The sequence below is a fragment of the Fukomys damarensis genome, unplaced genomic scaffold, assembly GCF_012274545.1.
Source record: "Fukomys damarensis isolate Sample0158 unplaced genomic scaffold, DMR_v1.0_HiC HiC_scaffold_21, whole genome shotgun sequence".
In the NCBI taxonomy this organism is placed as follows: domain Eukaryota; kingdom Metazoa; phylum Chordata; class Mammalia; order Rodentia; family Bathyergidae; genus Fukomys; species Fukomys damarensis.
Window position 1 is genome coordinate 17904394 of NW_022900933.1, and position 18099 is coordinate 17922492.

At 41.6% G+C, this 18099-nt stretch overlaps 1 protein-coding gene across 5 annotated transcripts in view; it reads left to right on the forward strand.

Moving 5' to 3' along the window:
* Positions 1 to 18099, forward strand: part of Ttll5 (tubulin tyrosine ligase like 5) — a 252450-nt gene that overhangs the window by 128404 nt on the left and 105947 nt on the right. For all 5 annotated transcript variants that reach the window (XM_010645542.3, XM_010645541.3, XM_010645544.3 and 2 more), the window contains one exon: positions 2424 to 2611. In XM_010645542.3, the coding sequence (XP_010643844.1) occupies positions 2424 to 2611 (188 nt within the window). The remainder of the gene's footprint in view (positions 1 to 2423; positions 2612 to 18099) is intronic.

Consider the following 18099-nt stretch of genomic DNA (forward strand, 5'->3'; position numbering starts at 1 on the left):
TTTAACTTTTTTTAAAGTTTAAGTTCTGTGGCACTAAAACTATAGTCTACCTACAGAAAAATTTAGAAAAGACTTTTTTTTTTCTTCAGTACTGAAGATCAAACCCAAGAGCACCCTACACTGGCCATTCCCCACTTTTTTATTTAAAAATAGGATATTGCTAGGGCTGGCGATTTAGCTCAGTGGCACTGTGCCTGCCTTGCAAGCGCAAGGTCCAGAGTTCAATCCCCAGTACCAAAAAAAAAAACAAAAAAACACACACAACAGGGTCTTGCTAAGTTGCCTAGGCGTTGTAGTTTAATGAAAAAGGAAGGATTTCTCAGTGAATAGTGCTAGGGTAAAGTGAAATTAAATCCCTGCTTCATACCATGCATAAAAATTGATTTCAGTTGCAAAAATGAAAACTTCTAGAATAAAGGAGGCCATTTTTAAGATGTTATGGTATGGAACAAAAGCTTAACTCCAATTGAAGTCCATAGGAAATAATAATAGAAAAAGAATAAAGGCTATCAGAAAAGGGGTAACATGTCACATCATTAATCGGGTGAATATAAATGACAACTCTAATGACATTTTTCAGCTACTTAGGAAGAATTAGGATGTTTGACAGTACAAAGTGTTAAAGAGTGTGGGGATCAGCAAGAACTCTTTTGTTTGTGGGAATGTAGATAATACCACCCTGGTATTATTGATAAGATTGAAAATTTACATACCCTGTGGCCAGAATTCACTGTAAGGATAGGTACGAGAGAAGCTCTCCTGCATGTATACCAGCAGATGGGTGTCAGTGTGCAAGCTGCATTTTTAATACCATCGGTAAGCTCAGCATAACTGAAATACCCATTGGTGGGGGAATAGCAGTTGTGAAGTATTTGCAAAATGGAGGATGACAGCAAATACAATGTGTGAATTTCAGTCATACTCAGCACACGTGAATCTTGGCAGCGCAGTGCTGAAAACAAAAGCAAGTCCCAGGAAACCAAAGTAGAATACTATTTTTATAGAGCTCAGAAGTAAGCAGTATTGTGTAGTATTTTCTTTATATGTACATACAGACACAACTGCATCTGATAAAACTGTATTCAAATCTGTATTTTAGAAAAGGAAGAGAATGAACAACAGGGAAATTAGGGGTGGGGAGGAGCACATGGGCAGTTACATTATGGGTCAGCTAGCTCCAGTTCACCGGTATTTATTTTAATACGCTTACAACTTATACACCTATTGTAAAACTGTATGTATCAAATAATAAATATGAAAAAGATGTTGTAAAGTGTTGCCAAATTGTGTACACAGAGTGATTATGATTATATCAGCATTAATAAAAGGACAGAAGGAGCCTAGGATGGATCTTAGTGGTGGGTAGAGTGTGTGCTTAGAGGCTCAAGGCCCTGGGTTCAAATCCTTGTAACAGGAAAATGTTTGGGTGATGGGTGGGACGGGCAGATAGGTGAGAAATACATTATGGTGTTTTGACTTTTCTCCATTTTAAAAGCTATTTTTCCAAGAGATGTGAGACATTTCGAATAAAAAAATACAAACCTTGATTCTATTTTAAATAATTTTTCTTTGCCAGTATTTTACTGCTCAGAATAATACAACTATGATAACATAGTTGAGAGAAGAGAATTTCAATGAGAAAAGGCACTCATTTGAGAATTTAAGTAATCGCTGTTTTTTTCTCAGTACTCTGCTTTTCTTTCACCCCTTTTGAGCTCTGTAAGTAGTGTTGTGGATGACTGTCTGGATGCTGCAGAAGTATTGAAAAGTGTAGTTACATAACAAGCCAAACAAGAATTAAAGAATTTCAAAGATGGCTGGGGACATTGCTGGGAATCGAACCTAGGATCTTGTGCACACGAGGCAAATACTCTACCACTGTGCTATATCCCCAGCCCAAAAATATTTTTTTATTCATTCAGATTAGTAGATTCTAGGATTGTCTATTCACCTCTACCTGTGATGAAAATTGTTTAGTATTTTTGTTTTGCTTTGCACTACTGGGGATCAAACTAAGGCCTTCACACTGCGCTATAACTCCTCCCTCTTTTTATCTAAGTTTTGAGAAAGGGTCCTACTGAGTTGCCCAGGATGTGCTCAAACTTGAGACCCTCCTGCCTCAGCCTCTTAGAGTACTAGGATTACGGGCATGCATCACCAAGTCCAGCTGAAAATTCTTTGTGACCCTTTTTTTAGTAAGCAAAAGCACATTGATAAATGCATGTTACATTTTGGCTCTTGGGAGAATTTTTAAGGAATGGTAAGGTTTTATTTTTGTGACTTTGAAAATACTGCTTCCCCTTGTGTTGCAAGAGATCCCAAGGATTCCACCAAGTGCCTGTTGGCCTGATAGTTTTCTTATGGTTGCCCTGATATTTGCAGGGCTTTTATCCTAAGTGAATGCAAACTTTTCTGTTTTTCAGCAAGTCTGTGCCATCCAAACAAGCATCATTCCAGAATAGCCAAATCACAAAAAGAGGGAGACGATGGTTCTTCATACAGCAAGCGGTACAACCAGAGTATGGTGACAGCTGAACTTCAGCGGCTCGCCGAGAAGCAGGCAGCGAGGCAGTATTCCCCAGCCAGCCACATCGCCCTCCTCACCCAGCAGGTACGCCGCTGCGCCCAGCCTAGGAGTACAGTGCTCCGTCTCTCCCCGACTTTACCATTTCCCGGAAGCCTCTTGAATGAGCGTTGGTACAAATGTGAAGAATCAAAGTATTTCTCCTCAGCTGGGGAGAACATGACTTTCTGTTCCAAGTATCATGAGGTTAAGTCTGCTCGTAGCTATCATGGACCTGTTTCATGGATAAACACACCCGTTCAACTGTCAATATAATTTTAAAGGATCTTTAAAAACAGCTTCTTTCTTAGATAAAAACTTCCAGTGAGCTCTAGTTTTATAAATCTTTTTATCTGAATGTCAATAATGTTACCTTTGCTTTTTGTTCCCTTACTTTGCTGCCCTTCACTTTATGATCTCAGAATGCTCTATGGCTACTAATGAAGACGTATAGCCTTCTCCAGGGCCTATCATTCTCCCCATTGTAAAGGTTGGGGTAACTGAGGCGGAAAGACAGGATGTGGTCATGATCTTTCAATAAACCGAGTAGATAGAAATAGGTACCAGGATATTGACATTTTTTATGAAGTCTCATGTGTATGACTTTTACATATATATAAAAGTTTATACTATAGTGAAGTTAGGTGACACTGGCAACAACTTTGTGGTTTCTCTTTGTGTTTTGGTTTTGTTTTGTTTTTCTAATCATCCCCATGATATTTAATTGCAAGTAGAAACCCTGTGTCCTCCTCTTCCTTAATCCTAAATGGCATCAGAGTCCTCCAAAGAATGTAAACTCCACAGTTACATTTCGGCAGATCTTTGTTGTGTCAAATTCTTTAATTGTTGGTAGCTCAGTAATATTAATCAAGTGTATAAAAATGAAGCTGAAAAATAATTGTTATTCTTTCAAGTACATGCTGAAAGTAGGTAACACACTGCTCCCTGGTGGTATCCTCGTTCTCTGAAAAGTTAAGGACAGGAACTAAAGGTGAGCCTGTCGTGGACTTAGCTTTACTTCAGCCTCACCCCCGTGTGTGAGGCAGTCATTATTTCCTTTTTCAAATCCCTAGCCATCTGAAGCAAGCAGATAAGGAGGCCTAATGTGAAGTCAGAAGCAAAGAAACTTACAAGGGAGTTGGAGAGTTAATTTTAGTGACAGAAAGATGGAGAGAACACACTGCCCTGACCACGGTGGAAGGAGAACGAATTTTGCAGTACAAAATGTCTGTGAGAAAGGGTAAAGGCCAGTGTTATGCTACTCTTTTGTGATTGAGTTGTTTCCACTTTGGAAACGAAGAGCTAAAAGTATCAAGATATTAAGAGACTGGTGTGTGTGTGTATGTGCATGTGTGATTGTAGCAAAATAGGTAGCCAATATCACTGCAAATATATTTTCAATTACGATCATTTCCCATACTGCAAAGCCTGCACAATGATCAATTCCTGACCCTGTAGTAATCCAGGGCTTATTCGTCTCCCTTCAGTCTGTCTCTCTTTATCTATGGAGACTTCATTGCTAGTGAGTTAAGAGTCCACCATTCTCCTGTTGAGGGAACTGAACCTGTCACTAGACACCAGTCTGAGCCTTCAGAGTCTTGGTGGTAGAGTGGTTAGTGCTTGCTATAGTAGCTAGGGTGGCGCTGTAGTGCATAATAAGCAGGGGAGGGGAAGAAAAGGGAGTTGGGGTGGCCATCCAAAGACTTGTGTCCTCCTGCCATGGATGAGCAGTGTGGTCTTGGGCCATTCACCCAGCTTCCCTCAACCTCAGCACCTTCATTTGTGGATGGGGAAACAGCAGAGTCATGAGGATAGCGTGCAAAAGCCTCTTTGTAAAGTCAATACCACGTACTTGGAAAGTACTATTATTTCAGCCATAAAGATTTTCAATAATAAATGGTTGCTAATTCAATTTGGAAAAAGTAAGTTGTTGGTCAGTTTGTACTTTGTTTTTGAAAACCTCAATTGTGTGCTGTACAGCTCCTTCCCTTCAGAAAAAACAGTTCCTTAATTTGGAATTTGGAAACATTTCTCATTCTTTTTCTGGTAAATAACTAATAAACAGGTGATAATGGTTTAATGTTCACTTTCCTTTTTTATTTAGGTGTGTCTGAAAAGGAAAGTTGCCTTAGTTTGTTCCTCGCTAAAGCAGGTTGCAGGGTCTATGGCCTTCTAGAAAAAGGTGGGCATCACACTGAGCATGCTGGAGCTCGGGGCTTCTCTCTGGACTTGCCACACAGAAGCTTCTGTTTAGTTGTCATCAGAAACAGTTTTGTGTCCAAACATCACTTTCAGCGCTTTTGATTTCCTCTTATCGCATACTTTTTCTTTATTTTCAATTCTTTTATGTCTGTGCCTTTTCTATTTTTCTGATAGGCTTCCTGGATATCCCCCCTTCCTTTTATAGGATTAATTCTGGATATATTTATTCACTGTGTCATTTTATTTCTTTCGAATTCTATTTCTTTATTACTTTTTTGAGACAGAGTCTCACAGTGTAGTTCAGGCTGGCCTTGAACTCTTGGCAGTCCTCCCACCTCAGCCTCCCAAGTGCTGGGATTACAGGTGTAATACCAGCTAATATATTATTTTTTTGTTTTGTCTTTACTAATTTCTTCTTTCCTTATCTTTATTATCTTGCTCTTATTTCTTGATGTGGGTGTTTAATTGACTTACACTTATTCTGCTTTTTTTTTTTTTTTTTTACTATATTGAATGCTATGAATTTTCCATTGAACATTGCTTAATTATAGCCCATAAACTCTGATACAGTGGATCCTTACCTTACGAACTCAGGCAGTTCCCAATTGAGGGTTGGTTGTAAGTCAATACGGCTGAGATCTGGATGTTTACCTGGGTACACGCTATAGGTAACAAGAGGCAGATGAGTCTTCCATTAACCTAACTAATTCAAGTTTCCATATGTCAGGCTGGCCATAGCTTGAGGGCCTACTGTGTTTATTTAATGGCATTTCTAGGCAAAATATTAAAAGACCTCCTATTAGATAAGGAAATCTGATTTTTTAAAAATTATGGTACTATTTTGGAAGATGAATATAGGAAATTGAAGTTGTTGGATATTTCTAAAGAGACATTTTATTTTGCCTATGATTTCAATTTAGCTTATTGAAGCATATAGTGGCATATTTTATAAAACTTTAATCTATTGTGTTTATTTTATTAAATAATCATTTTAGGGCCGTGGATTTAGCTCAGCGGTTCGGTGGCCTGCTTTGCAAGTGCAAGGACCCGAGTTCAATCCCCGGTACCCCCCCAAAAAAAAACATTTTAACTGAGTTCTAAGAGTGTTCCAAGCTTTGGTCTTACACCCTGGGGCTGATACAAGATACAGTCCTCTGTGTGGAAGAACTGTCTCCCAGGTGGGACAGCCCCATAAGCACATGATAGCAATAGCCTGGGACACGCGTGACAGAAATCTTCCTGGGGAAGAACAGGTCCGCCCAGAGGATTACCTCACCCAGCTGGTGAGTAGGGCCGGGAAGAAGGCCAAGGCGGTATTCTTGGAAGAGATACTACTTTCCCTAAACCTGTAAGGTAAGCAGGTGGGTGGCAGAAGAGCAGAAGTAGCTTCCAGGATAAAAACTAGCAACTGTGGATGCGGGGAAGAAGAGCGCTGTTGATGATGTGTAGATGAGGAGTTAGCAGGGGCAAAATAGGCCTGAAGCTGGAGGAAAGGCGAGGGCTGCTTTGGGGAGAGCTTCTGAGGCCCTGTGCAGGATGTGGGGGCCACAGAGGCATGGCTGGCCTCGCCCTGTAGCCCAGAGCAGAGCGGGCTAGAGGGTAAAGCACACTCACCCTTTTCCCTCCCCACTGTCTGGCGGATGCTGAGGATCGTGAACCAGCCAAAGGAGGGAGACCTCTGATGGCCCTAAATATTGGTAACAAAACTTTGAGGGACCCAGACTTCGCATTAGAGGCTCGACTCTTAAAGTGTTTATATGGCTAAAAGCAACCTCATTTATCTTGAATTTTTTTAATCACTTCTGCTGTTATTTAGCTTTGTTCAAGGCCTAGAACAAATAAATATAAAATTTGAACTTTCTCGGCCGCATGGGCAGTGGCTACCTAAGAAACATTTGGGTGAGCATATGTACATTTGAACTACGGAGGGTGTGTGACTATCCCGGAGATACCATGGAAATGTGGGCAGACACGGGTCAGATGTAGTCCTTCCCTTGGCTGGTGAGAGGCTGTGGGGGATGGACCCTTTGGCCGACACAGTGTGCATTCCTGAAAGCAGCGTTTTCTAGACGCAGCTGCACCTGGTTGGGGGGCACCATGGCGGCTCACAGGGTCCTAGAGAGTGGCTCCGGTGTGAGGTCTTTCTATCTCCACCTCCCGCAGCGCTGCGAGGGAGTACGTATGGCCTTTGTGGTTCTGCTGTGAGTACAGAAGAATGTGGTGAATTATCCCAGCCTGTGGTGAGGAGTGGGAGGTAGCAACTCAGGGAGCAGGGCTTGCTCTATGCCTGCAAGTGTGAGATTTCAGGGCCCAGCTATCGTTAGGAGCAGCTCCAGCTCTCCCAGCCTGGGAGTTGAATCAAAGGGTTACCAGCAGACCACCCAGGCGGGGCGCCACCATCCGTGTGCTGTGTCAGTCTCTGCTCCCCAGCCAGCCGCGCCGTGGTGTGGCCAGGCCTTCTGGAAATGTGCTGACAGACAAAGAGAAGGGAGGAGACACCCTGTGCGCTTCACATTTTTCATTCAGATGCAGAGTAGAACAGAAAACCACTTGGTGTCTTTCATGACCTTGCTGATACTTTCCTGCCTGGCCCTGGAGATGGACCTACGCGAGGTTCACACAGCTACTCACTCACCTGCAAAGGCATCTTCATCATTGCTTCTGCTTCAGCAGCTGCCATCCTAAGACCACCAGCAGATGAATCTCAGTTTCAGAAATCCCAGTTTGAAGGTGAAATTGGGAGAGACAGAACTACATATCTGAAATGGTTGCAGGTGTCCGGTAGGATGGACGGCCAGAGATGTTCAGCACCCAGTGTGCCCGGCACAGGAGACGTTTCTCCCTGCCGCCTTTCCTTACCTGGAGATTGTAAACAGCTGTACATTTGGACTCTGGTTTTGAGATCATTTATTAACTGTAGTTCCTTTGGCTCTGTATTCTTTCTTGATAGAAAATGAATGCTTTTATTTATTTATTTATTTTGTACTGTATGTACACTTATCTACTTGTTCTCATTTCTAGAAAGTGAAAAGGGTAACTAGGAAAAGCATGAGCTCTTGAGTCAATGAGACTTTGGACAGGTTACTTAGCCTCCCTAGGCCTTGATTTCCTTACTTGTAAAAAAGAATAATTTCAGTATCAAGACCAGTTCTCCCTCTGGGCACTTGTGCCTCTGCCCTGGGACCTCACTCCAGTGGATCCTGTCTAGTTCCTTAGCTCTTCTGTCTCTTCAAGTTCTTATATCCTTTTTTTTTTGGTTTTTTTTTTTTGGTACTAAGGTTCAAACTCAGGACCTTGTGATTACAAGGCCAGCGGCAGCACCACTGAGCTAAAGCCCCTGTATCTCATTTTCTTTAGTTCCTTGGCCTGTTACATGGTCTCATTTTAAAATAGCCTTTCTTTTATTCTTCTTCCCCTTCAAGCTCTCATTTTTCCTGTACTGTCAAACTTCTCTAAAAATAACATAGCCTTGCTGTCCCCTGCCCCTCTCCCACACTCACGCACTCACACGTGTCAACGTGACTTCATCTCTTAACATTTGTCCAACTCTCTCTCACAGGTCAACAACGGTCACCTATTTTAGTCCTCTTCCTCCATCAGTATGGTGGCTGTACTATGGACCACCTCCTACCTGAGATTTTCTCTTATCCTCTTTAACTCGTTTGTAATTCCTCTGAGAACTTACTCTTTTCTCCTCTTTTCCTCTCTAAAAATTAGGTTTCATTTTTAATATCGTTTTGAAGCTCCTGGCATGGAGACCTCAAATATATAAAACTGATAATAGCAGAGTGGCTGTGATTGAAGAAGGTAGATGACCCAGCCCTCTGTGTCCCCCTGCACTTTCAAACCTCTGAAATCCATTCCTGTGGATAAGTTTTCTGTTCCCAAAGCTTTATCTGGTATCTCTGTGGAATTCTCCCAAATATACATCTGTAGTTTGAACCTCTGTGCTGAGGGCCAGGTCCAAATTTCCCACTGCCTGCCAGACATTTCCACCTAACTGCGTTGCCCAGAATCCAAAATATTTAACATATATTGAACATACTTCAAAAATTCTAAACATCAGCATTTGTAAAACTTGTTTGTTCTCCTTCTCTGCAATTGTAAATATTTAAGTATGGAGCGATAATGATCATTGCCTCTCTTTGTTTCTTCCTTCTCTCTGCATCCAGGTAGTTGCCAAGTCTTGCTCATTGACCCTTGAAAGTCCCTGCTGTATTTCTCTGTCGCAGTTTTACATTTACCTCCTGCTAAAGGCCTTTGTTATCTCTCTGTGGACAGCTGCGATTGCCTCCTAATGGTCTCCTAGCCACTCTTCTCCTGCTCATCTTTACTGTGAAGGGCTCTGCCTAAATCACAAGTCTGGTCCTTCTACTAAGGAATCTCAAGGGCTTCCTGTGGTCCACGATGTGAAGCCCACGCTTTTAAGTGTTGTTCAAAGCATTTATTTAGAATCTGGCTCCAAGGTACCTCTGGTCTCCCTCTCATCACCCAGGTGTTTGTGTGGCTCAGCTAGAATTTTTTGATCTCCATGCTTTAGTTTATGCCATCTTCTCATGAGAAACATTGCCTAGTCACCGTGTCTTGTCTGTGCATTGCCAGGCTTGGCATAGATGCTGTTTCACTCATCACGCTGTACATGCCAACATACTTATCTCTTTAGTGAATAGTGAAGTCTTTGAGGACAGTGGTTCTTTTCTTCCTCACAACTTGACTTGCTCTCCTATATCCGTGGGTTCTGTGGGGTCATGGGATTAATATTGAAAATATATTTTTTATGTAATTGCATCTATACAGAGTATGTACAGATGTTTTCCTTGTCCTTATTCCCTAAACAGTACAGTACAGAAACTGTTTGCCTACCATTTACATTGTATTAGGTCTTATAAGTAATGTAGAGGTGGGTTAAATTTTATGAGAGAATACGCACAGGTTATATGCAAATGCTATACCATTATCTATAAGGGATTTGAGCATATGAAGATGTCTGCAAAAAGTCCAGGAATCAATCTCCTGCTGATACCAGGAGATGACTGTACTCAGTATAAGTGCTGATTCTACTGGGCAGGTACTTGGTCGAGAATAGGACCCACGTCCATTTCTTTCACCAGTTTTTTTTATTGTGCTATATAGTGTGCATTTGGAACATAGTGCAATAAATAAATGACTGAAGAACCCCCTGCTGTCCAACCAGAAGCCTTCTTTCTGTGCTGTGTGCTCCTTCAGCCCTTCATGGTTCACTCTATAACAAAGCTGTTACAGTGATTTTGTGTCTCTATTGTCTGGCTATAAACCAGTTGATGGAAGCACCTTCTAGCCCATCACCTTGGACAGGATCTTGCCCTCAGAAACACTTTTCATGTGCTCACTAAACACACGAGAATTTAACTTCTGCATTTTGCTGTTTATTATATTCTCTTTTAAAACTATTGCTCTTCCTCTTGTTTTCATTTATGATACCACACCTGCCCTTTACACTAAATCAGCTGACATTAATCAGATGCCTGCCTTGTACAAGGCACTGTGCTGAGGACTTTGTGTGCATTATCTCTTTAACCCTCTGAGGGAGGTACTTAATTTTTTACTTGTAAAGTCAAAGAAACAAAAGCTAGTAAGATAAGAGATTCTGCTAAGGTCATACAAATTGCAAGTGACTGACTATACCAGAACTCAAACCCAGATCTGCCTGACTTTTTTTTTTTTTCTTCTTCTTTTTTTTTGGTGGTAGCACCGGGGATTGAACTGTAGACCTTGTGCTTACAAGGCAGGCAGCAGAACCACTGAGCTAAATCCCGAGCCCCTTTTTTTTTTTAAAGACAGGTTCTTGCTATGTAGTTCAGGCTGGCCTTGAACTGACTACATAGCCCAGGCTGGCCTTGAACTTGTGGCTGTCCTCCTGCCACAGCCTCCCAGCTGCTGGCATTACAGGGGTGCATCACCACACTCAGCCTGACTCACTCCATATTCTTTACCTCAGTGTTTTTCTCCCTCTTTCTTTTTGAGGCAGGACTCAGGACTCTCATTAGACTGGAATAACTAATCATAACATTGTCCACATGCTGTTCCCCTGTAACATTGATGGAGAGTTGCAGCCAACCCTGTGCTTGAACCTTCCCAGAAAGAACCAGGAGTTAAACTCTCTCTGTTTTCCATGATTAGAAATGTTTCTTCCTTCCCTGAAGTGGGTTGAGAAAATACATATTTAATAATCTGTCAAGATTATTGTTTATTGAGTGAATTCCTCAGATCATTTCATGGGAGAGTCAGCTGATTCTTTTAAGCAGGCACAATCCAGCCTCGTTGATCACCATGCGCTATGCATGGATCTACTTACAGCAGCAGCGGCGCTGTCAGCTCTCAAGAGCTTGGTGTAGAGACTGAAATACTACAGAAAGACTTGGCTTCCCAGGAATTTCTGGCAAACCCTGAACTGGAACTTTTACTGGATTTTGGAACACAGAATATCTGTGTGTATATTTAGCTTATGTAAATGATAAATTTCAACAGAGAGGGAAGCTATGGCAGGAGGATTTAGTGCGAATGTATTCATACTTTAGCGATTCCCTGCTTTTTCTAAGTCGGCTTATAGTGTGATAAGCATTGTAACCCTTCTCTCCTGGTGATCATTGAGGTCCAGGTTTTATCAGCATCTGGGAATTTGAATGAGTATATTGGTTAGTACAGCATGTAATTTAAGAAGGTCTCATGAGGTGCCCTTGGAAGTGTGTTTAAAGTGTAACTGTTTAGGAATGATTCTTTTCATGTCCTCATTTGAATACATTCTCTATACGTCTCCAGTGGTGAAAATCTTCAGATAAGTACAGACATGGCACTGTGGGTCTTCCTTGTCCTTGACCTTGTGTGGAACAGATACTGGTGTTTCCTGTTCAAGGGTCCCTTTTGCCTGCGGATTTGTCCAGGTGTCTGTGGCCCACCTGCTTAGGGTCACCTACTGAAACCCGTCAGAAGGAGCTAGCCATCGCATTTCCTAGATCATTCATTGTCCCATGGCCGGGGGAATGAAGTCTTCTTTAGAACGGAACCAGTCGTATTCTGAGGAGCCTTAATATATGAGCACCACAGAGAACATTGTTCTCGAATGATACTGATGTATTCCTGAGGACAACGGGAATACAGAGTTAATGTTGTCTTCGTATCAGTCCAAGTGACCCCTTTTGGAATCTAATGAAAGCGGTATTCTTTTTAATTGAGTTTATTGGTACATTTTAGGGATACAGTACAGTTACATTCATTGTTGGGATCTTGTACCTCTACATGACAGGTCTTGGTTCTCATTTTTTCCCCTTGTCCCTGCCCTCCCTTCACTTTATTTCCATCTTTTCATTTTCTCACATTTTTTTCTTTTCCCTTATTACCCTTCCCCTACCCATCCCACCTTCCCTGCACCTTTAGCCCTTTTCTTCCCATTTCACAATGTCAGTAATCTCATTAGGATCTTATGTACTGTTATACTTTATTCACACCAGAGAAACTTTGGTATTTACGCATGTGTGACTTATTTATTTCACTTAGGAGTATATCCTCAATATGCATCCATTTTCCTATGAATGACTCTATTTTCTCATTCTTTCTGGCTGAGTAATATTCCATTTTATAGAAAAACAGTTTATAATAGCTAAAACTTGGAAACAGCCCGTTTGCCCATCAGTTGGAAACTGGATAAAGAAAGCTGTATTTTTTTTTCTCCTGGAAAAAAATTCCGAATTAGGAATTTGCATTCATTTCTGAAGGCTCCATAGACATTCCCCACCCAGGTTTCCTGTTTATGTCCCATGGGCTGTTGGTCTCCACCTGTAGAACCCCTGAAGACTCTAAGATAGTATACGACTATTAATAGCAATAGTGTGGTCCAGGCTGCAAATCTGTGGTCATCTTGGCTTCACACGTTCTCTGTGTATTTCAACGATCACCCTCCTCCTCCCCCATGGTGGGCTTCATTCTCCATAAAGGCAAGGATTTTTTTTTCCCCATTCTTCCTCATTGCTCAAAAGAGTGCCAAGCCTAGAGGAGTTGAATTTATATGTCCATTTTTATAAATAAAATATATGAAATCTGCAGTTAACCTTAGGTTACCTGAGGTGGGTTTGAGTGAATCACAAAAAGTTTGCTAGGTCTTTGCTGTTTCAGGGCCGTGGAGAAACAAATATACACAGCATGTGGACAAGGAACAGAATCTGTGTGTCAAAGCTATTATTTCATCCATTTGAGAAACTAGCCCAGGGCTTCAAGACCAGGCAGAAATCTCCTCTAAAACTGTGCAAGGCAATAACAAGAGCAACAGTTATCTCTTACGCTAGTCCCTGATTATTTTATTTCCTTTAATTCCAAATCAGTCTCTCCCTTGTGGTCCATAAAAAAGAGGTAATTTGGAACCTCTGATTTCCTTGCCAGCCTTCCAGTGGCATTTACCACGTTTCTATTCCCTGGAGAAAATGGGTGCTAACTAGAGAAAGGACCTGGATATCTGTGTGTGTGTGTGTGTGTGTGTGTGTGTGTGTGTAAGGGTCCTCACCAAGATTGTTTTCTGTGATCTCTTTGAATCAGTCCCATTTCATTTAGCTCCCTGTATCTGCGTATCTACATGTTCCATATCCTTTGGTTCAACAAACCACAGATCAAAAATATTTGGGGAAAAAAATAAATCTTTACTGAACATGTACAGACTTCTTTTCTTGTCATTATCCCTTAAACAGTAGAGAATAACAACTATATTTACATGGCGTTTATATTGTATTGGGTATTATAAGTAATACAAAGATAATTTGACGTATACAGAGGGGTGAGTGTTAATTATATGTAGATACCACACCTCTCCCCACCCCCCATCTCCTTGTCTCCCTGTCTCTCTGTCTTTCTTTGGTGCTAGTGATTGAATGAACCAAGGCCCCATAACTGCTGAGCAAGTGCTGTACCACCGAGCCGCACCTCGGCCCTTCACCATTTTATATAAGGGACTTGATCGTCCTCAGATTGGTTTTGGGGGTCCTGGGACTAGTACCCTGTGGACAGTTAGGGACCCCTGCAATTGTAGCAGTGAATAGAATATCGTCCTTGCCATAAAGCAGCTTAAAATTTGTGGGGCAAAGTAGGAAAGTAAATTTGCTATTATAAATACAAAATATAGCATAAAGCTTCTTGAACCTTGCTGCTGTGCTCTTGAAGCAATTTAACGGCAAAGATCTTCTATGGTTTGACACGAGGACGTAAAGTGTAATACAATAGTGATATAACATTGAGAAGCCTCTGATTTCTCTACTTTCAGTTTGGGGCCCATCCCCATCTTTCCTGACACACCTGTGTGTATTTACTGGTTGTGTTTTTCCTAAGCAAAAATGATGAACCATAGAACTGATTCTGTGTTTAAAAAGATCACATTTAAGAGCAAACCTACGAGCTCTGGTCAGAGGAGGGTCTTTGTTCCTACATTTATAGATGAGCCATACGCAATAGGAGTGTAGGATGGTGTGGTCTTCTGTGAGTGGAGAATGTCTTATCCCAGTGGGTTGACCACAACATGTGAGGTAGAACACGTGTACCCAGAGGCAAATGCTGCTTACTGATCTACCTGCTGGAGGACTTGAAGACTCACGGTGGAAACGTTATTTTTTTCATTAACCTATGTTGTCTTTTCACATAGGTACTAAAAACCTCACCATCTCTAAATGTCAGGGTATTTGAATTTTTTTTCCTAAGATGAAGCTAAAAACTGCTGCATACATGGTTGTCAGAGACTTATCTAGAAATCGCTATAGCTGGAACCCAGAATTCACTACTTTAAGGTGTGAAAGAAGACACCCAGAGTGAGGCTGCCCAGAAAAAAACCTTTTGTTAATTTCCATAAGATTTTTGGCTCCAAGCTTCAGAGTGTAATCATTAGCGTGGTGACCTGGACGAGACAGTGTATGACCCAGTGTCTTCTTGGTCCACTCGTTCAAATGCCTAAACTGAAACCCAACTAGTTGGCCTCCTAGGTGCCTTCCCCCCAGCCTCCCCTCAAATCTTGAGCCTGAAAGCATTTTGCTATTAAAGAGAGGCACAGAAAGAAAAATCTAGGGAGAGACCCATTTTTCTCATATGGCCCTGGCACAGGGATGGCGAACCTTGTAGAGCTTTCAATGATACAAACAGCCCCCTGGGGCACACTTGCAGTAGGTTTGCCACCACTGCCCTAGAATATAACTGGCCTCGGATGCCCACTCTCTGCCTTCTCTTCTTAAATGGCAGGCAGCTCCATCTTGCCTTAGCAGCTGCATGGAAAAAGATATAATCCAAAAGAAGGTGGATCCTAAAAAGAAAACATTTATAATGAAACATGAACTCAAGAGCTTTATTGTTAGATTATGAACCAGTTCTCCAGTTCCCAGGCTCAGCTCTCTTCTTTAGCCTAGGAGCAAAGGGAAAAGAGTCCAACTGGAGCTATCCTGCACCCCAGCACTTGTCACCTGATTATTGTGACTCCCAGCTGACCTTCACCCTGTTCAGCCCATCACAGAAAATAGCACTGTCTTTACCTCCCGTAACCACAACTCTTATAGAGCCCTGCTCTCTGTCAGAAGCATCAGGCAGCTCTCGTCATCCCCGAGATCAAGGATGGAATCATTAGTCTGGCATCAAGGACCTTCCCAAACTGTTTCTCTGTCTCTTTCTATAGTTTTCACCATATCTTTTGCCAAATTAAACTTTCTGTTTTTCAGTGGTCCTGCTTATCTGCTCTACATTTTCTCTCTTTCTACATATCCTTTTAGACCAGTGGTGGTGAACCTCTGGCGTGCATGCTGCAGAGGGCCATTTGTTATTGAAAGCTATGAAAGATTGGCCATCACTGAATTTAGGCCCAGCTCAGATGTCTTCTTTGAATTTCCTTAGCACTGCTGCACTCAGGAGGTCTTAAATATTGCTTTTTTTTTTCTAGGGGTCTTGTCTCACTTACTAGATTATAAATTCCTCCAAGGCTTGAGGACTAGAAGCCAGTTTCGTCTATATACACCTTAGGGCTTTTCCCAAGGCCCTGCCTATGATAGGTGATTCTTTATTGAGTTATCTTTGAGTTTTGAACTTCTTTTGAGCATTCAGGACTACTGGATTTCTAGAGCATACAACCACAGCAAGAATAATCTATTTAGGCTGGTCCCCAGGCCTCCTTTGTCTACCAAAAGGTTATGTAGCTGGGTGGATAGGGGCATATTCTGGAAATCCATCAAGCAATAGCATGATATTTTAATTATAGCATTGGCAGCAATACTCCTTTTAGCAAACAGCAGTAACAAGCAGTAACACTTGGGCGGGCCAGGCACCGGAAATTGGCCTCCTCTGTTCCTCCTACCCCCTTTTCAATCCATCACCTGTATTTATTCCTGCTGTAATTTAAACACCTGTCTACATGGAATGCATGCAATGTGTCTCTACCCCACACATTCAGATATTTGCTCACCTGCCTTATTCGGCAGGCTGCTTCTAAAATAAACAGTGTTTCGGTACTAAAAGAAAAAAATGCTCTGAGGTCACTGTGGCAGTGGACATGAGGCAGGGAACAGGAGTGGAACATCTGCATCGGCCGCTCCCAGAGAGTGGGAGCAGAGGAGGACGAGAGGAAGGGTGAAACATCTGCCACACAGACCCCAAGGCTTAGGTGGAGGTAGGATCCAGTGACCAGATTTCCTGCAGGCAGTCATTCGCTTAACTAACCGGCTAAGGAAGCTGATTGATTTGGAGCTTAAATGTCTTTTCCATATTTTCAGTAACCAGCATTTCTTATGGCAACAGCACAACTAATCTTGAAATTTTCTGAGGTTTATTCTAAACTGTTTTATCTACTTTTTTTTATCTTTGACATATTTAATGGCTGCTCATTTTAAAGTTTGAGCATCTGAACAATATTGAGAAATAGTAAAACTTAAGAGTTCTGATGGAATTATTCACGGCCCACTCTCCTTTGTTGTGTTGTATTTTGTTCCTCGCCCTATCCATGGTATTTCTGATGTTTGTTGGAAGATCCCTTGCTTTTCATGGAGGAAAGCAGGAAATGTTTCCTCTTCCTGTTTTCTCCTTTCATTTTCTACCATCCCCTATAAAAGTATTTCTCAAACTTTACAAGGCAAGTGAATTACCTATAGATCTTGTTGAATGCAGATTTTGGTTCACCGGAGCCTGGCCTGGGCTGGAATTCTGCAGTTTGAACAATTCTGGTACTGCTGGTGCTGCTGGTGCTGCTGGTCCTAGACTGATGCTGTGTGAGTGGCAAGGTTCAATGGCACAAGGCAGCTGGAGTGGTACAGGGGACAAAGCAATACCAGGAAGGCCAAGAATGAATCCATGGGCTGACTCGTCATGATTATTTGTTCTTAAGCAGATTGTTTTACCTCTCAACCTCAGTTTCTTCATCCATATGTATCTTGGAGATTAAATAAGTTAATGCACATATGATATGCTTTAAGCAATGCCTGAAACCAACTAAGTGTTCATTAAATTTAGACAATGTTAGTGTAATTTTTAATTATTATCAGTAGAATTTGAAGTCTCATTTGCATAAAAATTAGTTATAGTAAATATTATAAATGTCCAGACACACATAGAAGTTTCTCATATGTATACACCACATTTTGTACGTTGATATCCATTAGTAATTGTGCATACTCTTTGACTCATAGTTCCCATAAGTTAGATGGGCTTCAAACTGTCCTGTCTTATGACCAATAAGATGAATTTGAATTGGCCAGCCTAGATGTAGTAACACGCACTCTAATTATTAGACCAAAGAAATCAACTGGCTTAATGGCTATGACTTCCAGTTTGGTTTGGTTTGGTTTTTAATTTTTGTTTTTTTTGAGACAGAATTTCACTATGCAGTTCAGGCTGGCCTTAAACTGACTGCATAGCCCAGGCTGGCATCAAACTTGTGGCGATCCTCCTGCCTCAGCCTCCAAAGTGCTAGGATTTCAGGTGTGCACCACCACCCTGGGTATGACTCCACTTTAATAGCCTCAATCTAGGGCTGGGGATGTAGCTCAGTGATAGAGCGCTTGCCTGGCATACTCGAGACCCTGGTTTCAATCCCACGTGGTACTGTGTAAAAAAAAAAACAAACCATTTCTACTAACAAATGTGATGACTGCTGATTTTGTGAGTATACTGTAAAGCCATCCTCTTGAAAACTTCTTTAGCAATGAAGTATTTATTACTGTTGCATATCAGGTACATACAAGTGCTATTTATCATTTTGTCTTCATCAAAAGCTGGTTTTATTATATTACCTAGAGAAATGTAGGTAGACAGTTCAGCAGGTGCAGCATGGCGACCTCCCTACACATCATCCC